Below are 26,778 nucleotides of genomic sequence, written 5' to 3'. Positions count from 1 at the left end.
CGTGATCCACCTGCCTCAGCCTCCCAAGTGCTGGGACTACAGGCGTGAGCCACCGCACCCGGCCCTGTGTGTTGTTTTATACAGAGGTATGTATAGGTGGCAGTTGTGAAGGTTAAAATTTTTTGAAAGCTACTTTACTAGACCAAAGTTGAAAGCTTGGCTTTATTTTCTGCATTTAGCCCCCTCTGTAAAACAGAGAAAGAAAATGATGTGTGTGTGTGTATACGTATACATTCATGTGTATATGACTATGTGCATGTATACATGTAATTATCCTGAAAAAATTTTCAGAAAAAGGGGCCAGGTGGTGTAGCTTACACCTGTAATCCTAGCACTTTGGGAGGCCGAGGCTGGAGGACTGCTTGAGGTCAGAAATTTAAGACCAGCTTGGCCAACAAAGGAAGAGATTATTTCTACCAAAAAAAAAAAAAACAAAACAACTTTTTATTGAGACGAGCCTCACTCTGTAGCCCAGGCTGGAGTGCAGTGGCATGCTCTTGGCTTACCACAACCTCCGCCTCCCAGGTTCAAGCAATTCTCCTGCCTCAGCCTCCCAAGTAGTTGGGATTACAGGTGCACACCATCATGCCCGGCTAACTTTTGTATTTTTAAGTAGAGACAGGGTTTCACCATGTTAGTCAGGCTGGTCTCAAACCCCTGACCTCATGATCCGCCAGCCTCAGCCTCCCAAAGTGCTGGATTATAGGTGTGAGCCACCGCACCCAGCTAAAACAATTTTTTTATTAGCCAGGTATGGTGGCATGCACCCACAGTCCCAGCTACTAGAAAGGCTGAGACAGGAGGGCTGCTTGAGCCCAGGAGTTTGAGGGTGTGGTGAGCTTTGATCATGCCACCCATTCTAGCCTAGGCAACAGAGTTAGACCCTGATTCTAAAAATAATAATAATAATAATAGACAAAAATAAAACAATAACTTAAGAAAAGGGTATTTTTTTAGAAGAGAGAAGAACTCCCCCACTTCCCAAATAGAATACCCTAGATCTGAAGATGTTTATTCCAAGGGTAAACTTTTCTTTTTTTTTTTTTTTGAGACGGAGTTTTGCTCTTTTTACCCAGGCTGGAGTGCAATGGCACAATCTCGGCTCACTGCAACCTCCGCCTCCTGGGTTCAGGCAATTCTCCTGCCTCAGCATCCTGAGTAGCTGGGATTACAGACACGCGCCACCATGCCCAGCTAATTTTTTGTATTTTTAGTAGAGATGGGGTTTCACCATGTTGGCCAGGATGGTCTCAATCTCTTGACCTCGTGATCCACCCGCCTCAGCCTCCCAAAGTACTGGGATTACAGGCTTGAGCCACCGCGCCCGGCCTGGGTAAACTTTTCAATACTAGTAACTAGTGTTTATTGAGACCTTACTGCATGCCAGGCACTGAGCTAAACACTCCACATTTAATCCTCCTAACAACCCTATGAGGTGAAAGTAAACACCAACAATACAAAGGAACCCCAACAAACACTACAGATTTAAAAGCTGCAGATAGCAGATAACCCTCCCTCCCTGACTCCTTTCTCTGTCTCCCCCAGTCCCACCCTACCCACCCTCTTCCGACCTTTCTCTCTCCCCGTTTCATATTTCTGGAAAAGTAAAGAAGAATGGTCAAAAAGAAGGGAACAGGGAAAAGAAAAGAAACTGAAATAAAACAGATGGGACAAGAGGAGAAGCGGGGGAGGTGATCAAAGGAGAAATGAAGAACGCATTGAGCGGAGCTGGTGAGGTACCATATGCCTCCAGTAAATTCTTATTTTGAATACAAAACCTTGCATGGGACTCTTGAAGAGGGCTCAGTCTTTAGGGTGGATCTGAGAAGGGCAGAGGGGCCTAGTCCTGCTTCCTCATTCTGTTCAAGGTCAGCCTTGACACACACTCATCCCGTGTGGCATGAACACCAGCTACAGACTGCTTCCATGAAAACCAGTGTTTAGGATCTGATATTACCATCTGTGCGGGGCAGCCTAGAGTCATGCATTTCCTCCTGTCAGGAGCCCTCTCTAGCCATTGGATTTCTGTGATGTCCGCCAGCAGGCTTTGGCTCAGTGTTAATGACTTTGTTCCCTTTGAATTCCTGTGAGATTTTATTCCTTTTGGTGCCCAGGGGTTATGTGCCACAGTGATTTCTGCCAGTAACACTTCTGCTGTGATAAAAAGAAACTGCGGGGAAGGCCTGCTGCTTGTCCTCTGCTGGATGCTGCTACCCAACACAATTACTCATACTCGCATTCAGAGAATGCGAGAGAGTGATTGTTCAGGACCTCGGTCCTGAGGCTTTAGTGTCTAATAAACCAAGAACACAAAGCCATGCATGAAGCGTGCATCATCACTACCTGGAAAAAGCACCTTCTGGCTAGAGCCAAATGGACTCACCATGTCTGGATAGACAAAAAAATGTTATGCTCAGCCACCCAGCTCTCTCTTCTTCCCAATTACAAGACGGACCAATCACGTTACTGCTAGACACCAGCATTGTTGCTGATGCTATCATTTCAATTATGTTTTGAACTAGGGTTTTGTTGGCTGGCTTGCTTCCCCCTCCCATCTCCCTCTCCAATAAAGGAAGAAGCCAAGGTAGGAAAATACCTGCTTGAATTGTTCATGAAATGTTAAAATTTCTACTTTACCATGGAAAGCCAGATTTTAGACACTATTACTTATGCTGGCTCAGAAACTCAAATTTTAACCTTTCTGACCCGAAAGAAATCACAGAAGTATCCCCTTTGCTTCTGTATCTTCCACCCATGTGTCAATGACACTCTGCATGTAAGTCCTTGTAGCGCTTTGGGCCTGAGAAGGCACAGGAAGAAACTTCAGGCTGATCTCTCTCAGCAAACTAACACAGGAACAGAAAACCAAACACAGCATGTTCTCCCTCGTAAGTGGGAGTTGAACAATGAGAACACATGGACACAGGGTGGGGAACATCGCACACTGGGGCCTGTTGGCGGGTGGGGGGCAAGGGAAGGGAGAGCATTAGGTCAAATGCCTAATGCATGAGGGGCTTAAAACCTAGATGATGGGTTGATAGGTGCAGCAAACCACCATGGCACATGTATACCTATGTAACAAATCTGCACGTTCAGCACATGTATCATAGAACTTAAAAAAAAAGTGACCAGAAACAAATATTTCTTCTTTTTTTTTTTTGAGACAGAGTCTCACTCTGTCCCCAGGCTGGAGTGCAGTGGCACAATCTCAGCTCACTGCAACCTCTGCCTCCTGGATTCAGCAATTCTCACTCAGCCTTCTGAGTAGCTAGGACTACAGGCACATTCTACCACATCCAGCTAATTTTTTTTTTTTTTTTGTATTTTTAGTAGAGACAGGGTTTCACCATGTTGGCCAGGATGATCTTGATCTCTTGACCTCATGATCCACCTGCCTTGGCCTCCCAAAGTGCTGGGATTACAGGGGTGAATATTTCTTAAAATAAAAAAAAAAAAATTTTTTTTTAACTTCAGGCTGGAACACCAAAATCAGATTCCTGATCCAGCCTTTGAAATCACCCCAGGCCAGGCTCAGAGGCTCACACCTCTAATCCAAGCACTTTGGGAGGCCAAGGTGGGTGGATTACTTGAGGTCAGGAGTTCTAGACCAGTGTGGTCAATGTAGCAAAACCCTGTCTCTATTAAAAATTCAAAAATGAGCAGGCATGGTGGTGCACACCTGTAGTCCCAGCTACTTGGGAGGGTAAGGCAGGAGAATCACTTGAACCCGGAAAGCAGAGGTTGCAGTGAGCCAAGATCGCACCGCTGCACTCCAGCCTAGGTGACAGAGCAAGACTCTGTCTCGAAAAGGAAAAGAAAAAAGAAAATAAAAGGAAAGGAACCACCCGAAAAAGTCTCAAGGTTTATAAGGGAGCAGCAGAAAAAAAGTTCTCAAGTCAAAATGAACTTGGACCTGCTTTAATTAAATGCCTCTTAGCATTGTGTTGAAACAGATGAAGATTTTGTTACAAAATCAAAAAACAGGCAATTCTCTAATCTTGTTTTTGTTACCAGCTTCCCACTGACCTACTTTTAAATTGAGCTAAAAATGCGGCCTCCCCAGCTACCCTTCCTTCCTGACCCCTTTCCTCCTGACCTCTGTGCCTCTTCTCCCTTCCAGTTCTGTCTTCCATGGGCTTCTTCTCCTCCTACTTATCTCTGGGAGGGTCTCAAAGCTGGTCTTCATGTCCTCTTCCTCCTTCTCCCTGCTGATGAGAACCCCAACCTTGTGGCTTCCCTGTGTATCTCCAGAAGGGAGATGCCCAAATCTCTAGCCATGAATCTTGCGGATCGTCCAATCATCTGAGACCAAAGGGACCACTGGTCCCCCTTTGCTGGGACAACCTCCACGTATGCTTGTTGCTGCAGCTTATTATTAATAGTGCAGTGGGCACTGTGGCTCACACCTGTAATCCCAGCACTTTGGGAGGCTGAGGTGGGAGGCTCACATAAGGTCAGGAGTTTGAGACCAGCCTGGCCAACACGGTGAAACCCAGTCTCTACTAAAAATACAAAAAGTAGCCAGGCATGATGGTGCATGCCTGTGATCCCATGTACTCAGGAGGCTGAGGCAAGAGGATTGCTTGAACCTGGGAGACAGAGGTTGCAGTGAGCCAAGATTGCACCACTGCACTCCAGCATGGGCAACAAAGCAAGAACTTGTCTCAAAAAAAAAAATAAAATAGTGCCCACTTTCACTCTCACAAGGGTCTTGGACAATATATTATTTAGTCATTCTTCTAAAGAGCAGGATTTTTCCCCTGAATATTTACTTGATCCAACATTTCCTCCCTCAGCTACTTCTTTTTCTGAAGCTCTGGCCTTCTTCCCAGCATTTGCATTTCTGTCAGTGCTTCTGATGCTCTTCCATCTTCCAGAGCCTGGAAGCCCCAGCCGGCATCCTGTTGACTCCTCCTTCCCATCTCAGCCACGCAGAATGGCAACACCAAGGTCAAAGGAACTGGACACCACTCCTGACTGCATCACTTACCAGCTCTGTGCCCCTGTTCACCTCCGATCTCTGCCTGAGCGCTGTCATTTGTAAAACAGTGAGAACAATACACTCCTTGAACAGTGTCACCGGAAGCATAAATGAGGCAGCTTCTGAAGGGTCACTGGGCACAGTGCCTAACACAACAAATCGGACTGCTTCTTATTCATGCATTCATTCAACACATTTGTTGAGCATCTACTGTATGCCAGACATTGTTCTAGGTCCTGGGGATACATCCATAAGCAAGATCAAAAATATCTGTTCTCACAGAGCTCACAACCCAGTGCAGAAATCTGGCAATAAACAAATAAAGAGCTCCTATGTCAGGTAGTGATAAGGGCTGAGAAGAGAAAGCCAGGCTTGTCTGGGAGTGTTGAGGTAGAGAAGGGCTGCTATTTTAAAAGGGTGGCTGAGGAAGTTGTCACTAATAAGATGACATTGAAGCAGACACTTAAAGGAGAAAAAAGGTAAAGGAATTATCTTGGAAGATATTTATTTGTTTATTTTGAGACAGAATCTTACTCCGTTCACCCAGGCTGGAGTGCTGTAGCATAATCTCAGCTCATTGCAACCTCTGCCTCCTGGGTTCGAACAATTCTCATCCCTCAGCCTCCTGAGTAACTGGGACTATAGGCATGCATCCACCACACCTGTTTAATTTTTGTATTCCTTTTGTGAGATGGAGTCTTGCTCTGTCGCTGGGCTAGAGTGCAGTGGCACACTATCTCGGCTCACTGCAACCTCCACCTCCCGAGTTCAAGCAATTCCCCTGCTTCAGCCTCCGGAATAGCTGTGATTACAGGTATGTGCCACCACGCCTGGATAATTTTTTTTTGTATTTTAGTAGAGACAGGGTTTCACCATGTTGGCCAGGATAGTCTCAATCTCCTGACCTCATGATCCACCCACCTCAGCCTCCCAAAGTGCTAGAATTGCAGGCATGAGCCACCACACTCAGCCTAGGCAGATAGGAAGAACAGGCATAGGCAAGTTTCCTGAGGACGTCCTGATGTGTTGGAGGAAGTCAGGGATAGCAGCTTCATGGAGTGGGGCGGGTACCTAGTAGGAGATGAAGCCAGAGGAAGCAGGATTCACACGCAGGCCTCGTAGATCCCAGCAGAGTGTTCAGCTTGCCCACAGAGTGCAGGAGGAGAACTGCCAGACTACAAAGGAGTACATGTGAAGAAATTAGACCTCAGAACAAGGCCAGAGGCAGAGAGCTTAGGGGAACGTTGCTGTTATCCACACAAGAAGTGACAGTCACCTGGACCAGGTGGCAGCAGTAGAGGAGGTAAGAAGTAGACAGCTTCCCTTTGAAGTCTCTCCAATTTCCTACCGCGTTTCCCTCTCACAGCCCCGGTCCTGTACTTGGCCTTCATCACCTTACCCCTGAATTGTTACACTAGCCCCCTCACTCCCTCACTGGTGCTCACTGGACTGCCTGCTGCCCTGGCTCTTCTCCCACCTTCATCACATTACTCCCCTGCTCAGAAAATATGACTGTGCCCAGCCCCTCATCCAAGTCCAACTTCCTCTCCCTGGCTCTCAAAGCCTTCCACTGAGTTCTACATACTTCATGTTCTTCTGACCGTAAACCAGTTCCTACCAGCACTCCGGCAGCAATTCAGACAGTAACCAGCTTACTTAATGACCAAGAGATCTACTCTTCTATACCCAATCCAAAATTAACCGGATAGTTCTTTTAATTGGGTCATAGCATCAGAGTTCCATTACAAAAACAATAACAATTAACATTGATTAAATGCTTACTAAGTGCCAGACTCTAATCTAAGAACTTTACAAACAGTGTCCACTCCAATTGTACAACATCCCTATGCAGTGGGTACTAGTATTATCCCAAACTTTACAGATGAGGAAACTGAGGCGGAGAAAGGTTAAGTAAATTGCCCAACATCACATAGCCAGGGGCAGTGGGGAGGAGCTGGGATTTGAATCTAGAAAGTCTCTACCCCATAGACAGCACTCTTTCTTAGCCGTGGCACTCCACTGCCTCCAGTACTTGGACCCCATTTCTCAGGTTTCTCCATGTGAATCATTAACTTGTAAGTTGTGTTTACAACAAAACTCTCATTACTGTCCCCCAAGCTTTTTTTTTTTCAGATGGAGTTTCACTCTTGTTGCCCAGGCTGGAGTGCAATGGCGCGATCCTGGCTCATCCCAACCTCCGCCTCCCCAGTTCAAGCGATTCTTCTGCCTCAACCACCCTAGTAGCTAGGATCACAGGCATGGACTACTGTGCCTGGCTAGTGTTTTGTATTTTTTAGCAGAGATGGAGTTTTTCCATGTGTGTCAGGCTGGTCTCGAACTCCCAATCTCAGGTGATCCACCCATCTCAGCCTTCCAAATCACTGGGATGATAGGTGTGAGCCACTGTGCCCAGCCTCCCCCAAGCTTTTGCTAAGCATTTTATCTTCTTCCTATCTCTACCATGCCAAATCCCATCCAGCATTCAAGGTGTAACTCAACTTCCTCATTTTCCACAAAACTTGAATCTCTGTTCTTCCATCTATTTGAAAGCCACTGCAAATCACTATGTTTGATTTTTTTTTTCATGTATCTTCCCAACTATACTGGATGCTGCTTATGTGAAGTAACCATAAATTATGTTTCTTTTTATATCTCTACAATATGTAAAGCAATCCTGGGCCATTCCGTTCAACAGACATTTTAAAAAAAAGCCTACAGTGAGCTAGCTCCTGTGTGGGTTCCAAAACACAGTGAAGACAGGACTCAAAAATACCTGTGGACTGGATGTGGTGGCTCGCACCCATAAACCCAGCACTTTGGGAGGCTGAGGTGGGAGCATCTGTTGAGGCCAGGAGTTCACGACCAGCCTGGGCAACATAGAGAGATCCCTATCTCTAAAAAAAAGTTTTGAAAAATTAGCTGGGCATAGTGGCACATGCCTGTAGTACCAGCTACTAGAGAGGCTGAAGTGGGAGAATCACTTGAGTCCAGAAGGTTGAGGCAGCAGTGAGCTATGAGCACACCACTGCATTCCAGTCCATATAACAGAGCAAGACCCTATCTCTAAAAAACAAGAAGAAAAGAAAAAATACTTGTAGATCAAATGAGAAGATCCAGGGAAATGCCTGTTGAAACATCATAATTATCTATTTTAATTAACCTTTTTCATATAAATGCTGTCAGTGACACTGCATACGCAAACATATGATTTTCATGTCATTTCAGTATAAATTCACTGGGCATCTACTTTGTGCTTGTTGCAAAAAGGAATGAGACAAAAGCCCTGCCATCAGAGAATCCTCAGTCTGTGTTACCATATGTCTTTGGGCATGGTTGGAGATCAAGACTAGAAAAGCCACTAAAATCTACTTAGGTGAAAGAGAACAGAAGGAAACGTCACAGAACTCAACTGCAGAAAGAACAGTAGGCCTGTGGGTGATTGGAACAGAAAATAACCAAAGATGTTACCTTCTTCATTGCCACGTTATCTCTTCCTCTGCTTCTATCATTTTATATTTCTCTCTTTCCCCCACCTTTTCTCCCTCCCCATCCAACCCATTCCCAGATTGCCTTCCTTTGCTCTCCTATTAGACCATCCACCATGGCTTACATTGGATGGTACTCTCAGCTTCCAACAAGTGCTGGCGACCATTCAGGTCCAGCATTACTGTCTGTTAACTTGACTCTCTCCATTCTAATCCCGAGTGTCCAGCAGGAAACTTCAAGGGGACTACCATGGACAGGTTTCCAACCCTAGCCCAAACAGCTATGCTGGGGAAAGGATGGCCAAGGTCATGTTGAATGGTGCACAAGGGACCGCTCTTTCTGGGGCTGGACTCAAAGGTGTGGGATGATGGCTTTTGTAAAACATAATGTGATAGGACTGGTCGCAGTGACTGACGCCTGTAATCCTAGCACTTTGGGAGGCCGAGGTGGGTGGATTGCTTGAGGTCAGAAGTTCAAGACCCGCCTGACCAACATGGTGAAACCCCATCTCTACTAAAAATACAAAAATTAGCGAGGCGTGGAGGCATGTACCTGTAATCTCAGCTACTTGGGAGGCTGAGGCAGGAGAATGGCTTGAAGCCAGGAGGCAGAGGTTGCAGTGAGCTGAGATCACGCCACTGGACTCCAGCCTAAGCAACAGAGCAAGACTCTATCTCAAAAATATATATATATATGTAAAATGTAGTAAATGGTCCAATAGTTGTTCTACAGTACATACGCCTCAGATTCACATTTTTCAGACTTCACAAAGTCATAGAATTTTAGAAATGTAAGGAATTCCAGGAATCATTTGACAAAATCCCCACACTTCAGCTCATTGTAAACCAAAGCCCGAGAGCAGATAAGGGTGAATCCCATACTCTCTGACTCCTAGTTTACTCCAACATTTACCAAACCAGCAGCATTTTAAGAGCACCTTTGACGTGTAGATGACTGAAGATAGTCCATACTGCATCGTAGCATGTGGATTTGTTTGTCTTTTTTAGTATAATTTCTGAACCTACTAAGAACTTTCACATATATCATCCTATCTAGTCCTCGCAGCAATCATGAAAAGAACTAAGCCTATTTTGTAGATAATAAACTGAGACGCAAAGAAGTCAACAGACTTGCCCACACTTTACCGTTCATATTGGGCGAAGCCACGAATTCAGCCCATACTATTTTACTTCAGACCTTGCTCTTTCTGCTTTGCCACGCTGCCTTCACTCTCTGAGAAGAAATGAAGTGTCAAACTGTATTTTTGAGTTTTCTTCTATTTGTTATGATTATTTATTTAGTTAGTTATAGATTTATTTGAGACAGAGGCTTGCTCTACCACCCAGGCTAGGGTACAGTGGCACAATATCGGCTCACTGCAACCTCTGCCTCCTGGGTTCAAGCAATTTTCCTGCCTCAGGCTCCCACGTAGCTGGGATTACAGGCACCTGCCACCATCCCCACTAATTTTTGTATTTTTAGTAGAGATGGTGTTTCACAGTGCTAGCCAGTCTGGTCTGGAACTCCTGACTTCATGGCATCTGCCTGCCTTGGCCTCCCAAAGTGCTGGGACTACACGCATGAGTCACCGGGTCCAACCTGTTATGTTTCAACATCTTAAAAATCTAGCTGAGGAGAGATTGCCCCTTTCAGGTTAGCCAGTTCTTAGAAATAGCAATGGGCTCATGGAGAATGCCTTTGATATGCAAACTAACCAGTCCAGAGCCATACCTCCTCTACCAGGCGGAAATATTCCACGGCCTTAATCATCCCAGGGACACATACCAGGCAACCAAAGACCACTCCTATAGCCCAAAGCTTACAGGAATTATTCAAACTAGCCAATTCTAACCAGTTTACTCTGCCCTGCCTTTCCCATGGAAACCCCAGTAAATATGCCTCCTCTTCCAGACCCTCTGGGGAATGAACTTTTTTTTCCTGAGCCTCTGCTTTGTGGCCACACCCCACTGACCATCACATAAAAGTACACCGAACACAATAACCAAAAAAAGGATTGGAAAAGCAGACTGACAAGTTCAGAGGGTCCTTTAGTAATGTTCAAGGAATTAGCATGTGCAATAGAGGAGTGGTCACACCATCAGGCGCTCAAACCATAAATACGATATTCTCAATCCCAGCAAGCATGGCTTCTGGCACTTCGTGTCAGCACTCTTGTCTGTAACACAGCAAAAGGGACAGGAACGTTTTTCAATGCACAGATCAATCCAATTGGTTTGGAGAGAAAAGCTGGTTCTTATTTAAGATGGTTTAGCAGCAGTGATTCATTCTATCAAAGGCATCACTACTATCTTTGATGCAGATACTATCAGCCCAAGCCCTTTGCAATCAATCCTGAGACGTATGATTTGTTTAGCCTAGTGAAATTCTTCACAATTCTCTAACAACTTCAAATACTTCTGATAACTTGACCCCGCATTCCTTGGACCAAAAAGCATCAAGGCACAAATGTCTGAATCCCAGAATGGTTCCAAAGAGTAGTACTTCAAAGAACTCTGCACACGGCAATTTCTTAGTATACTTTTACTACTTATTGGCTTTAGTTTCTTTGCCATGGTGGAGATTTATTACCCTTGAACCTGTAAAGCTGAACTCAGATCAATTGTATGCTCTGGTTTCAAGAAATCCTGATAAGGTCTCTCAACAACATAAGTAGGGATAGGGTGACTAACCTCGTTTATCCAGGCCTGGAAAAGTACAAGGAATGTGGGACTTTCAGCTTTAAAACCAGGAAAGTACCTGCCAAAACAGGGCAAGCTGGTCACCCTAATCTAGAGATTTAAGAAAAATTAAATCTTTTGCCTTATTAAACTTTAAGAGGTGTCTTAGAACTAAATGCCTTCATGATGCAGGTTGCTAATGGCTCTTTAATATCTTTAAGCAGCATATTTTCTACAGGTTTGCAGGAAAATCAAAGTATAAATGTGTGACAATAAATACAATAGATCAAACAGTGATTCTTAATACCTCCAAAAGTAGATGAAATACATCAAGCAAATGAAGAGCAAAACTGACACAGGCGACTTTACATACTCATTTCAATATGTAAAGGCCCACCAGGGACTTCTATATAAAAGTGAGTGTTTAGCAGTCAACAGGGGAGTCTTTGATTCACTGCCACTTAACAATGGGAAGTGCCAGTTTTAATTCTCCCAAAGGTGGGGAGCAGGGCCTTCAGTCCCACTCTCCTGGTTCCAACTCTTACCTCTACCTATGTCCAGCAGTGTTGGAATGGGCAGCCCAAAATAATGTGCACATTAATTAAATCTTCAATAAGGATGGGAGGGAGGGAGGCTACTGAGAGCCGGGATTGCTTTAATCCTTTCTAGGGAATATGAAGAGTTAAGAGATTTACCAATCTAGCCGCTAAAAAAAAAAAATCCCTCAAGACTCAGCCTTACAGTGCTAATTGATTGATGTCATTTAGAAGTAATCTAATAATGTTGAATAATTTATTTGAAAATGACAGATGTTGAAAATATAGAGTCATACTAATCTGGGTCTAGCAGAGAATACATTCATGATTATCATATATAATTTCATGTCAGGATTGAGTTTTTACATTTTAAACAATCTTCGGATATCTCATTTTAGTGCTTATATTAAAGTAAATTTAGGAAAAAGGTAATTTTGAGCCAGTGGATAAAACTGGATCACAAATTTGTCATTCCTCAAATGTATGCCAGCTGCTGTGCTAGGTGGCAGGAGACATGGTGGAGAACCATGTCTTTGGAGAGAAATGGTCCTTGCCCTCACTGAGTTTCCATTCTAGCGGACAAAACTGACAATAAATAAGTACACAAATAGGTAAAATAATTATAGATGATGATTAACAAAGTTAACAGTAAATCTGCTTTCAGCTTTCCCATCACTTTATGCATAGCTCTGTTTTGTTTTGTTTTGTTTTGTGAGATGAGGCCTCACTCTGTGGCACAGGCTGGCGTGCACTGGAATGATCTCGGCTCACTGCAACCTCTCCCATTCTGGTTCAAGCAATTCTCCTGCCTCAGCTTCCTGGGTAGCTGGGATTACAGATGTGCATCACCATGCCATGCTAATTTTTGTATTTTTAGTAGAGACGGAGTTTTGCCACATTGGCCAGGCTGGTCACAAACTCCTGACCTCAGGTGATCCGCCCACCTTGGCCTCCCAAAGTGCCAGGATTACAGGTGCAAGCCACCGCACCTGACCTATCCATAGCTCTTTGAACCATTCACAACAACCTATGAAACTTCAGTTTCGTATATAAATACATATATCTTCATGAAGAAGAATGATTTAACATTACATAATTTTCCCACCAGAAGAACTAAACTATTCACCTTAGCCTATTAAAAGAATTTTATTACTCTTTTGTGTGTTTTATTGAATATTTCTAAAGCCCTGAAAACAATTTACATCAAAATGCAAGACCTTACAAGTAAGTTCAGTTTCTGCTATTGCTGAGGCCCCTTTCCTTCCTAATAAGATTAACACATGTTCCTTCTGGTTACTAGAACAAACAGAAGACTAAGGAAGAAAATCATGTTCCATCTCTGTAAGTATAACCAGTGCTAGCATACAGGAGAAGGGACATGGATGAGAAAGCTACTTTAAGAATGCAAAATAGCCAGGCTTAGTGGCTCACACCTGTAATCCCAGCACTTTAGGAGGCTGAAGTGGGTGGATCACTTGAGGCCAGGAGTTCAAAACCAGCCTGGGCAACATGGTGAGACCTCGTCTCTATTAAAAATATAAAAATTAGCCAAGCATGGTGGCAGGCACCTGTAATCCCATCTACTTAGGAGGCTGAAGCAGGAGACTCGCTTGAACCTGGGAGGTGGAGGTTGCAGTGAACTGAGCTACTCAGGAGGCTGAGGCACAAGAATCGCTTACACCTAAGAGACGGAGGTTTCAGTGAGCCAAGATTGTGCCACTGCACTTCAGCCTGGTCGACAGAGTGAAACTCTGTCTCAGTAAATAAATAAGAATGCAAAATGGCTCAATCTTCTTCTCCAGCCAGGAGAGTCTTAGTATGGCCACCCTCCACCTCCCCTTGCCTCCATACCTCCCTCTCCTCTGCAGACTAGCTGTGGGTTCCCTCCCAGTTTCCCTGTGAGCCTCCTCCAATAAATCTAGTCTTCAAATCAGACTCAAACTCACTCAAGCCAATGAGTGATTGATGACAGCAAGGGTATTACTATTTAATAAGGATGAAGGTCTTTAAGAAGTGAAACTCTTAAGACTAGGGCCTGCAGATCCAGTGAGTGATAGTGGGTAGTGTATATTAGCCAGCCCTAAGGAGATCCTGCCTACAGATTTGCAGTCTTCTTGTCCAAAGCCAGCTAGCACATAGGGTGCTGGCTGCTTCCGATGCAACTTCATTGCTTTTCACGATGGTCATGATTTACTATAAAGTAATGCTGTTTCCGATACATGATGGAGTAGCACCTAGAACATCTGCTCAACTAAAAAACAACAACAAAATCACTATAGGTACACTCAATCCATCCTGGCTTATCTTCTTCTTCTTTTTTTGTTGTTACTTGTTTTTTGAGACAAAGTCTCAGTCTGTTGCCTAGGCTGGAGTACAATGATGTGATCTCGACTCACTGCAACCTCTGCCTCCCAGATTCAAGCAGTTCTCCTGCCTCAGCCTCCCGAGTAGCTGGGATGAAAGGTGTGTGCCACCAAACCCGGATAATTTTTGTGTTTTTAGTAGAGATGGGTTTTCACCATGTTGGCCAGGCTGGTCTTCAACTACTGACCTTGTGATCTGCCCACCTCGGCCTCCCAAAGTGCTGGGATTATAGGCATGAGCCACCGTGCCTGGCCAAGGGTTATCTTCTTTAATAGTTTTTCAATATCCTGAAATATCCTCCATCTATTGCATTATTTAAATTTCTGTGTGTGACATTTGTCTCTCCAGCTACAGCAGGGACTTTCTTTTAAATCAGCACATAGAAAATATTGAGAGATAGTCTCTTGACTATTAAGTATAAATTAATCTTTCCAGGACTCATTTCAAATGTTTTGTCCTGAATGTTTTTCATGTTATTATTAATAACAACGGCAATTGTGTTTATGGGGCATTTGCCATGTACCAGGTGCTCTTCCTTAAATTATTTCTCATGCTCACAACAGCCTCCACATTAGTTATTATTCCCTCTCTTTCTGTAGTTGAAGAAACCACCTGAGGTCACACAATTGCAGAGAAACTCTCCAGCATTTGTCTACCTCTTTTACAAAAGATGTGAAGGGAGTTTATCAAGGTTTTTGCTCCTGAAAAGGTATTGGAAAGGCAGGAAAAATACCGTATGTCCTGGCAATTCTATAGAATACACTAGGGCACAAGGTTAAGAGATAGGCAACTTTTAAAGCCTCTGTGTTTTTTGTGGGATATTTATGAGTCTGGAGGTGAGTCAAGAACAAAACAGAGTTACAGAGTTTAAGAACTATAATCAACACTATGGGACTCAGCAGAAACAGCCTGAACCAAGGAAAGAGCATTCCAATTTAGACTCGCAGGTAATAATAGAGCAACCAACTGGCTGCCAACCACAGATTTAAAGCATGTGATGTCAGGACCAACCCTCCTTGGCAAATTCAACCTTGTTCCAGAGTAATTTCTAAGTGTTCCTGCTTTATTGGGTAGTATTATTAACCTTGCTTTCATGGGATAAACCAGGGTTTCAGTCAGAGGAGGTCTGGGGGCGGCTTAAGTATGGTTCTTCACTCCATTCCTCCCTCCCACTCTCTCTCCAACACCCTGCCTGAGCATCAGCCTGAGAATAGTCCTAACTACCATCTGTAGACTTCACCGCAATCTACAAAGTCTTTTCACATACCTTATTCAGATAACCTTGTGAAACTGGCGCTATTAGTAGCCCCTTCCTAAACAGGAAGATGGCACAGAGACAAGTTATGGCTTACTCCAAATCATGCTGCCAAGAAGGATCAGAGCCAGAAGTGGATCCAAGTTTTCTGGGTCTTCTGATTCAAAAAGAGACCAAATGAAAGCCTGCCAAAGAAAAGGTAGCACATGGTTATCCGTTGCTCCACCCCACCCCTCTGACATTAGGATTAAAATTCATAATAATTTGTTGGATTTAATGGTGTCCTACCATTCATTCTACCCATCTCCAGCAAAAACACGCCTCAGTCCCATGGAGGTTTCCCTTTAACATCTTTAGTTTAATTTCACTCATGGGCATTTGTAGAGAGCATTGCTATCCAGCAGTTTCTATTTTCCCCCTGACGTTTATAGACAATACACATGAGTATTACTAAGTATTAGATGCGTACATGAGAGAATAAATCTTCCTACATGTCCTGTGGATGCCTGAAATGGATTCTCACTGCTTAGTTATAAACTTCCAAGCTTTTATAAAACACATATACACTGAGAATTTAGTCTCTACACTATGGGCGATAGTAGTCATTCTTACTATTGATACAGAAGCTCATTCTCGGTGAAAACAGGTTCCATTCACCTGAAGTGAAAGGAAGAGAAGAATTTGAAATTTCTGCAACTACGATTTAAACTGATGAACAGTTACTCAAGAACCAATTATTCAGTTTGTGGATTTTCTCTGTTCCTCCCTCTTACTGTCTGCTGGGCATTTTTCACTATTCACCATCACCTCCTGCAGAGGGTGTTAGAGAAAAAGAGGGGAGGCGAGATTCAAAATAAAATTCCAATAAATTATCATCAAGCACCTACTTTATGCCAGATGCTGAGATAGGTTCCGGGAGCCCTAAATGAGTAATCACTGGCCCCTGTGCTTGAATTGCTATCAAAAATGCAACATTAAAGATATGCATAAAATACTACAAATTCCTGGTAAAAGAGTAATTCACCCGAAAAGGATGGGAGGAGGCGAAGACAAGAGGAAAAAAAAGTGATATTTCCACTGGAACTTGAAGAAGTTGAAGTCCAGGAGGAAACCGATGAATGGGGAAGAGAAGATAGGATGTGGGGAAAACAGCAGGGGTGTGGGCAGTGGGGTTCAGAAGTGGGAAGGTTTCACAAAGGGTGGTATGGGTGGTGATCATACATCCTGGTTTGCCTGAGTCAGTCCTAATTTATGGTCACTATGTCAGCATAATTAATATAGCACCTCCTTTTACTTTCAAAAGTATCCTAGTTTGGTTAATAAATTATATAGCCATCTGTGTCAATCTGAGTCACATATGTCATCACTCTCCCTTCCTTTATTCATCGAAGACATTATTAAATTGTCATAGTACATTCCTGGCTAGGCCTGGACTTGTCTTCAAAATCCTACTGAAAATATCACTTCAGGCAGTATCACAGATTAGAATTGGACCTACATATGTTTTCCAAGCTGTGGGCCAGAGAGGTTGCAAAATGGCAACACACAGGCTACATCTGAACTGCATTTGCATTTTATTTGACCTGCACAGGGTTTTTTGCAATTCTGAGCCAGTGTTTACTATCATGAGGTTTAACTCAGAAATTATATTTCTGATTTTATTTGAGAAATGGGAAAATCCAATAACACAAGACCTGTATTTTACCATAGTGGAACAATTGGCCAAAGCTAAATAGCAAATATTTCCCTTTTGTCCAGCCTTGGAGGCTGTTGTTATCAGCCTCCAAGATGGTCTCCGCTGATCCTCACTTCCTCTCATGCTGTATCAGGTTTAGTATGTTTGGCTAATGGAATACAACGGTAGTGATGTTATTCCACTTCCCAGGCTAGCTGTCATTCTGCCTTCCTTAGATTACTTGCTCTGGAGGAAAACAGCTGACATGTTGTGAGGAAAGGCCCACATGGTGAGAAACTGAAGCTTCCAGCAATAGCCATGGGAGTGAGTCTTTTTGAAGCAGAACTTCCAGCTCTATTCTAGTATTCAGATGATTGAAGCCCCCATCAACATCTTGACTGCAAACTCATGGAAGACCTGAGCCAGAACCACTCACCTAAGCTGCTCCCAGGTTCCTGACCCTCAGAAACCATATAAGAAATGAGCATTTGTTGTTTTAAGCCACTAAGTTTTGGGGCAATTTGTTACACAGCAGTAGATAACTAATACACCAACAAAATTGATTTTCTTATGATCTACTTTCCTCTATCAATTAATTTACCTACCTGGCTGTGAAGACAGTTGAAGTTACATCCTGGCTTTACAGAAATAAATATTGTTGATGGTTTTAAGTAAGAAAGTGAGAAGGTCAGATCTGGCTTTAGATGTATCAACTGGCATCTGTGAGAAGAAGAAGTAAGAGGGAGGCTGAAGATCAGTTTATTTCCTGAAAAATTCATAAATAGACCTTGCAGTGTAGTGCAAGGGGGATGTGATATAGAACCATGTCTAAAAGAGTAAGCTTAGACCCTAGGTCAGACTACATAATAAGTTCAAATCCCCATATCACCACTGAAGGATCAAATTTAGTAAGTTACTTAGTCTTTTATTTTCTTATCTGAAACATGGGATTAGGAATGCTTACAGCTGCAAGTAACTAAACACCCATCTAATCATAGCTTAAATAAATAGTTTATTTTTCCCCTAGAACTGAAAGTACAGACATACTTTCTTCTCTTCCTTTTCACTTCAGGTGAATGAAACCTGTTTTCACTGAGAATGAGCTTCTGTCTTGATAGTAAGAATGACTACTATTGCCCATGGTGTCAAGACTAAATTCTCAGTGTATGTATGCTGGGAATGATTCAACTGTTCAACAATGCCACCAGGATTCCAGGTTCTCTCTACCTTTCAACTCTGCCTTTCTTAGCAGTTTGGCTCATTGCCTTGTGTTTCTAAGGTGGCTGCTGTAGCTCCAGCCATCACATTTCTGTCTTAGGTCAAAGACTTAAGACAGAAAGAAGGAGGGGCAGGTCTAGAACTTTAATCTAGTTATGTGTGTCTGATTTTATCAGGAAAGAAAAAAGCTTCCCAGAAGCTCCCAGTAGACTTCTGCTTACATCTCATTGGCTAGAATTAGATCACAGAGCCTTATTAGCAATAATGGAGACTGGGATCATGAGTATTTAGTTGAATATATTGATACCCCAAGCAAAACTGGGTTCTGTCGGTAAGCAAGAAAAGAAGAGAATAAATATTAGGTATTCAATTGCCCTGAGTGATACAATTGACTTCAGAATATTGATATAGGGGTTAAAGTAAGCTGATACATGCTTTAGGCTAACAGTGTTTGTCATGGAATTAAGTGTTCAATAGATGTTAGCTGTTAAAATTGCAATAATTTAGGCACAGAATATCCATCCTGGACTAGGACATGGTAGAGGGAATAATTTTGAGACTAAAAGGCTTGAAAAGAAAGACAGATAAAATTATTGGCAAGAAAATAATTTTGGTTTTTAACTGTTTTTTATTACCTTTCTTTCTCCTTTGTCTTATAGCCACAGAAGTGCTCTATCACATTATCATCTTTTTTCTAATTATTTTATAATTGTGTATCTTTTGTTAGAATTTAAGTACTTTATTATTTTAAAAATCTAACTAAAGGAAATATAAACTTTGAGTTCCTTAATCTACTCAGTTAAAAAACCTCCTACAGTAACTAACTCCACATTCCAGTGAGTAGCCTGCACAATTATATAATGATATAATACAGAGCACTGTGACCTACTCTTCAGAAGATACTTGTTTTAGACATAACTCACCTATGTGAAGAAGTAGCAATATTGCCTATGGTCATGCTAAAATTAATTGCAATATTGAAGTCATGTGACATTAAATGTTTCTAGAACTTGCAGGCAGCACAGCTCCCAGAAACCCAATTGCACATTGCTGAATGTGTCTCAAGGCACTTTCAGGTAGATTGGATAATGGGTGGACCCATCACATACTTTTCAACCATGAGGAGTGATTCAGGGGCCAGGATTTAGAAACCGTGAGCAGCTGTGTAATTGCATGGTGTTAAGAACAAGAGCAGTGAATGGTGTGGGACATAGGTTTAAAAGAAAAGGAAGGTTCTGATTGTATTCTCAAAATAATTGAAAGCAGGGTCTCAAAGAGATATTTGTATGCCCATGTTCATAACAGCATTATTCACAGTCGCAAAAGAGTGGAAGCAACCCAAATGTCAATTGACAAATGAATGGATAAGCAAATATGATATACATGGATGAAACTGGAGCATATTAAGCTAAGGGAAATAAGCCAATCACAAAAAGTTACCGTATGATTCCCCTGATATGAGGTACCCGGAATAGTCAAGTTCATAGAGACAGAAAGTAGAATGGTGGTAGCCGGGAGATGGACAGTTACTGTTAATGAGTACAGAGTTCCAATTGGGAAAAATGAAAAAATTCTGGAGGGGGACAACAGTAGTGGATAACAGCAATTTAAATGTAGTTAATGCCACAGAACTGCACACTTGAAAATGATTACAATGGTAAATGTTATGAGTCTTTTACCAGAATAAAAAAAATTTAAAGAATTAAAAAAGGAAGAAAAAGAACTGGAATGTAATATCCTCACTTCACAAATTTAGTAGCCACTTTCCACTACTCACAAAGTCCTCTAAAAGTCTGCTTATTAAGGTAAAAAGAAGGGAACAAAATTGGGAAAGAGCTTTCCTCACTCATCCTAAATATGAGCAACTTCGTTTAGTCATTCTGTATTTTTTTATTTTGTTTTTTGTTTGTTAGAATCTCTCTGTGTCGCCCAGGCTAGAGTACAGTGGCATGATCTTGGCTCACTGCAGCCTCTACCTCCTGGGTACAAGTGATTCTCCTTCCTCAGCCTCTGCAGTAGTTGGGATTACAGGTATGCCATCACGTCTGGCCAATTTTTGTATTTTTAGTAGACCTAGGGTTTCACCATGTTTGCTAGGCTGGTCTCAAACTCCTGGCCTCAGGCAATCTGCCTGCCTTGGCCTCCCAAAGTGCTGGGATTACAGGCATGAGCCACTGTACCTGGCCAATAAATATGTATTACATTTGTAATCAGAGGGAGGACAAGGAAAGAATATTACAAAACTGGGCGGCAAAGGAAGAAGTGGCATAAATTCGTCTTCATCTCTGACCCGAGGTCAAGGCAATTCTTCCCTCAGCCTCACAAGACTTGAGTTTTTGCTCAGAAGCATGAAATGTCATTACCTTTACCTTTCATAGCCCCAGTTTAAGATAAACTCTGGGTCAGCAGTTACATGACTGACCTGGAATGATTTCACTTTTCTGCTGGCAGCGCCAGACTCAGGGGTGACAAATGGGAGTAAATGACTGTGTGAGACCAAATAGCAGAGCCACAGCAGAGAACTTATTTTTGTTGTTGTTGTTTCTGATTAGATCTTTTCACATTTTGTTTTTGTTTTTGTTTTGGAAAAGACAAGGGTGTCTCATTGAGGCTTTAGGGAAATAGCTGAATTTTAATGGAATCGAATTGGCTCCCACGGTTATCTCACAGGAGCTGTGGTCGTAAAAGTTAATTAAATTAGATTCATTTGCATATTCAAGACCATTCCCTTCCTTCACTTTAAAGGCAGAGAAAGAAAATTTGTCCTGGCTTCCTCACCGGGATTACAACACACATGTCCAGATCACTCTGTATGCTGGAACTTAGACTAGCAGGTTATTTTTTAAGTGCTTTCTCCTAGCTTGTATCTCCACTTTTTTAGGTGTCAATACAAAAGTTAAATTGGTATGCATTGCAGTTCTCGCTTTGAAATACAGAATAAATCCTTTAGAGAAAGAGATTGCCGTGTTTAAAGACTGAGGTAATTTTCTAAACAAAAGGTGAATTCAGAACGCTAAGTAGAAAATGAACTAGCAACATTTACAGCCACAAGACTGTGTAGAAGCATTTTGCATTTGTGTATCTCTATTGGCAACAATGGTATCTATAGCTTTATTTATTATGGGTCAGAGGAAGAGAACGATTGGACCCTGAGAGGATGTCTAGTCTACCCTGCTGCCTGGAGTAGGCCTAAAATAACCAGCTAAAATGGAACTCTGGCCTGTTTTCTAAAGCCCCTAGGGAAGGCGTTTCCACAACCTTCCTCTGTTATCCGACCCATTTTTAACAATCTTTAATATCATACCAGAAAACGTTCCCTTGTATCGAACCTGTATCCCCTCTGCTGTTGATTTACTGTTTATTCTCACATGCACACAATGCAAATGTGGGCAGTCACACTCAGCTCCTCCACCCTGCTCATTTGTACATTTCTTTGGAATATCAACTAGTGCCTGGATCGGTCTTTACAGATTAAAGGCAATGTCTGCCCCTACTTCCTTCAGCCACACATGCCTGTTAATACAAGTAAGGGTATATCATTATCTTCGTTCTTCCATGAGAAGACAGGGTTAATTAATTCAATTTTTTTTCTTTAATGAACACAGATGTACCAGACAGACCCTCTGCAAGGTTCTTGGGAAACAGTGGTTGTCAGGACAGACCAAGATTCTGCCCTCATGCGTGGAACTCCGACATAATACAATAATTACCAGTATGATGAAGGTTACAAAGAAGTATAGGCTACTAAGAAATTATACAATAGGCTGAGCTAACACAGGCTGGGAGGATAGGAAAGCTTTCTAAACAAAGCAATGTTTCACATGAAACCTGAAGAATAGGAATTATCAAAGTAGAGAAGGGAATTCAAGGTAGAAGAAACAGCATACGCAAAGTCCCTATGAGAGTGTGGCCTGTTTGAGGATTCACAGTGAAGTTCAGACAGAAGATTCAAGCTATGGAATCTTCCGACATTACTCACTGTCCACACTTGCTTGGCCGTGAGTGAAACCTAATATTTTGGTTCTGCTTTGTACAATTTAAAACTCTGAGCAACTAGATTCTTAGTGACAAGGATTAGACAACTGGAGTAAGAATGGATGAAGAGGTCTCATTTCAGTGCTCGGAAGGCCTGGAATGCTCCCAAGGCCTGGAATGCTCCCGTGTCCTCAGTGACTCAGCATGGTGTCATGCAGCGTGGGTGACCTCATACCCAGAGTATTCGGGTGCTAGGTAGTCTTTAGCAAGTCACACTTTCAGGGTCTCTGATCTCTCTTCTGTAAAGTGAGGAAGTTAGATATGGGCTCTTCTAACTCACCTTCTGGAATCTGTTAGAAACAACAGTCCCCATACAGTTCTTAAGTGGGTCACATTATTACTGAGCTAACCTACATTTGGGAGTGGGAGGAGGGGATTATTCAGACAGCCAGCAGGCCTGTCTCCAATTTGGGGTTTTTTTGTTTGTTTGTTTAAATTTTGGGGATTTTTTTTTAGTATTTTTTTTATTGTGGTAAGATATAGATGACATAAAACTTACCATTTTAACAATTTTTAAGTGTACAATTCAGTGGCACTAATTACATTCACAATATTGTAAGTTATTATCACTACCTATTTCTAAAAATGTTTCATTTCAATGCACTTTTTGTTTTTTTGAGGTGAAGTCTCACTCTGACACCCAAGCTGGAGTGCAGTGGCACAATCCCAGCTCACTGTAACCTCTGCCTCCCAGGTTCAAGCAATTCTCCTGCCTCAGCCTCCTAAGTAGCTGGGATTACAGGGGCGTGCCACCACACCTGGCTAATTTTTGTATTTTTTAGTAGAGACAAGGAGTTCACCATGTTGGCGGTACTGGTCTCAAACTCCTGACCTAAAGTGACCTGCCAGCCTCAGCCTCCCAAAGTGCTGAGATTACAGGCATGAGCCACCATGCCTGGCCCAAATGCACTTTTGAAAGAATCTGGACAAGTTCCACGAGGATCTTCAGAACTCATGAACCTGGCCCGTTATCATGATTCCTCATGGGAACTTGAGAAATCAGGTACTGCTCTTAAAGCAAACAAGACTTCTCACTCCCATTCTATGAAAATGAGTAAAAAGGGGCCGGGCGCAGTGGCTCAAGCCTGTAATCCCAGCACTTTGGGAGGCCGAGGCGGGTGGATCACTAGGTCAAGATATCAAGACCATCCTGGTCAACATGGTGAAACCCCGTCTCTACTAAAGATACAAAAAATTAGCTGGGCATGGTGGCGCGTGCCTGTAATCCCAGCTACTCAGGAGGCTGAGGCAGGAGAATTGCCTGAACCCAGGAGGCGGAAGTTGTGGTGAGCCAAGTTCGCGCCATTGCACTCAAGCCTGGGTAACAAGAGCGAAACTCCGTCTCAAAAAAAAAAAAAACAAAAAAAGAAAATGAGTAAAAAGGGAAAAGATAAACTATTGAGTAAACTGCCAAGTAAATGGCCATTGAATCCTTTCCTTTTGCGTCTGGAGAAGTCACCTTGTTCAAGATCATAATGCCTAATAACCCTGAGACCTAAAACAGATAAAGGACACAACGATAAAAGGAAAGCACAGACCAATATCCTTTATGAACACAGATGCAAAAATCCTCAACAACGTCTAGCAAACTGAATCCAACAGCACATCTAAAGGATTATATGCCATGATCAAGTGAGATTCATCCCAGGGATGCAAGCCTGGTTCAACATATACATAAAAGTATTACCTCACATCAACAGATGAAGTACAAAAATCACATGATCATATGAATAGATGAAGATAAGCATTTCATAAAATTGAACTTCATTTCACGATAAAAACTTTCAGTAAATTAAGTATGAAAGGAAAATACCTCAACACAATAAAAGCCATATTTGACAAACCCACAGCTAACATTAAACCAAGCTGGGAAAAGCTGAAAGCTTCTCCCCTAAGAACTGGAATAAGGATGCCCACTCTTACCACTCTTATTCAGTATAGTACTAAAAGGCCTTGCCAGAGCAATTGGGCAGGAGAAAGAAATAAAAGGCATCCAAATTGGAAAGGAGAAAGTAAAATTGTTCATGTTTGTAGATTATATGATTGTATGTATAGAATAATCTAAAGATTCTACCAGAAAACTTTTGGAACTGATAAATGAATTCAGTAAAGTTGCAGGATACAAAACTATATTAGTCAATTTTTACACTGCTGATAAAGACACACCCAAGACTGGAAAGAAAAAAGGTCTAATTGGACTTACAGCTCCACATGGCTGGGAAGGCCTCAGCATCGTGGTATGAGGTGAAAGATGCTTCTTACGTGGCAGCGGCAAGAGAAATTGAGGAAGAAGCCAAAGCAGAAACCCCTGATAAACCCATTAGTCTCGTGAGACTTTTTCACTATCACAAGAATAGTACAGGAAAGACTGGCCCCCATGATTCAATTACCTCCCCCTAGGTGCTTCCCACAACACATGGGAATTCTGGAGGATACAATTCAATTGAGATTTGAATGGGGATGCAGCTAAACTGTATCATTCCGCCCCTGGCCCCTCCAGACCTCATGTCCTCACATTTCAAAACCAATCATGCCCTCCCAACAGTTCCCCAAAGTCTTATCTCATTTCAGAATTAACCCAAAAGTCCACAGTTCAAAGTCTCATCTGAGTTAAGGAAAGTCACTTCCACCTATAAGTGTGTAAAATCAGAAACAAGCTGGTTACTTCCTAGATACAATGGGGATAAGGATATTGGGTAAATACAGCTATTCCAAATGGGAGAGAATGGCCAAAACAAAGGGGTTACAGGTCTCATGCAAGTCCAAAATCCAGCAGGGCAATCACATTTTAAAACTCCAAAATGATCTCCCTTGACTCCAGGTCTCACATCCAGGTCACACTGATGTAAGAGATGGGTTCCCATGGTCTTGGGCAGCTCTGCCCCTGTGACTTTGCAGGGTACAGCTTCCCTCCTGGCTGCTTTCACTGGCTGTTGTTGAGTGTCTGAAGCTTTTCTAGGGCATAGTGCAAGCTGTCAGTGGATTTAATATTCTGGGGAATGGAGAATGGGGGCCCTCTTCTCACAGCTCTATTAGAAAGTGTCCCAGTAGGGGCTCTTTGTGGGGGCTCTGACCCCACATTTCCCTTCTGCACTGCCCTAGCAGAGGTTCTCCATGAGGGTCCACCCGTGCAGCAAACTTTCGCCTGGGTGTCCAGACATTTCCCCACATCTTCTAAAATCTAGGCGGAGGTTCCCAAACCTCAATTCTTGACTTCTATTCACCAGCAGGGTCAACACCATTTGGAAGCTGCCAAGGCTTAGGGCTTCCACCCTCTGAAGCCACGGCCCAAGCTGTATGTTGGCCCCTTTCAGCCATGGCTAGAGCAGCTGGGACACAGGGCCCCAAGTCCCTAGGCTTCCCACAGCATGGAGATCCTAGGCCCAGCCCATAAAACCACTTTTTCCTCCTGGGCCTCCAGGCCTGTGATGGGAAGGACTGCCATGAAGGTATCTGACATGGCCTGGAGACATTTTCTCCACGTTCTTGGGTAATTAACATTAGGCTCCTTGCTACTTATGCAAATTTCTGCAGCTGGCTTGAATTTTTCCCCAGAAAATAGGTTTTTCTTTTCTACTCCATTGTTAGGCTGCAAATTTTCTGAATTTTTATGCTCTGCTTCCCTTTTAAAATGGAATTATCTTAACAGCACCCAAGTCACATTTTGAATGCTTTGCTGCTTAGAAATTTCTTCCACCAGTTACCCCAAATCATCTCTCTCAAGTTTCAAGTTCCATAAATACCTAGGGAAGGGATGAAATGCTGCCAGTCTCTTTGTTCAAACATAACAAGAGTCACCTTTGCTCCAGTTCCCAATAAGTCATTCATCTCCATCTGAGACAACCTCAGTCTGAAACTTGTTTATATCACTATCAGCATTTTTGTCAGTCACTCAACAAGTTTCTAGGAGGTTCCAAACTTCCTCACATTTTCTTGTGTTCTGAGCTCTCCAAACTGTTCCAACCTCTGCCTGTTATCCAGTTTCAAAGTCGTTTCCACATTTTTGGGTTTCTTTTCAGCAACTCCCCACTCTTGGTACCAATTTACTGTCCATTTTCATGCTGCTGATAAAGACATACCCCAGACTGGGAAGAAAAAGAGGTTTAATTGGACTTACAGTTCCACATGGCTTGGGAGGCCTCAGAATCATGGTGGGAGGCAAAAGGTGCTTCTTACACGGCAGAGGTAAGAGAAAATGAGAAAGAAGCAAAAGTGGAAACCCCTGATAAACCCATCAGATCTCTCAAGACTTAGTCACTATCACAAGAATAGCACAGGAAAGACCACTCCCCATGATTCCATTACCTCCCGCTAGGTCACTCTCAGAACACATGGGAATTCTGATACAATGCCATTGAGATTTGAATGGGGACACAGCCAAACCATATGAAAAATTAACATTAAAAAATCTGTAGCATCTCTATATACAAACAACAAACTAGCTGAAAAATCTATCAAGAAAGCAACCTCATTTACAACAAGTACACACACACACACACACACATACACACGTTCTCTCTCTCTCTCTCTCTCTCTCTACCTAGGAATAC

At 42.7% G+C, this 26,778-nt stretch overlaps 1 protein-coding gene across 1 annotated transcript in view; it reads right to left on the bottom strand.

The window, feature by feature from the left end:
* The window catches only part of LOC128928549 (uncharacterized), a 113,945-nt gene that overhangs the window by 27,605 nt on the left and 59,562 nt on the right, over positions 1-26,778 (bottom strand). The window contains exons 3-4 of the mRNA XM_078336110.1: positions 17,581-17,695; positions 15,398-15,485 (exon numbers count right to left, since the gene is read on the bottom strand). Coding sequence (XP_078192236.1) covers positions 15,398-15,485; positions 17,581-17,695 — 203 coding nt within the window. The remainder of the gene's footprint in view (positions 1-15,397; positions 15,486-17,580; positions 17,696-26,778) is intronic.

Source organism: Callithrix jacchus, chromosome 9, assembly GCF_049354715.1.
Source record: "Callithrix jacchus isolate 240 chromosome 9, calJac240_pri, whole genome shotgun sequence".
In the NCBI taxonomy this organism is placed as follows: Eukaryota; Metazoa; Chordata; class Mammalia; order Primates; family Cebidae; genus Callithrix; species Callithrix jacchus.
The sequence above is the reverse complement of the archived record's forward strand: the minus strand, read 5'-3'. Positions and strand labels throughout refer to the sequence as shown.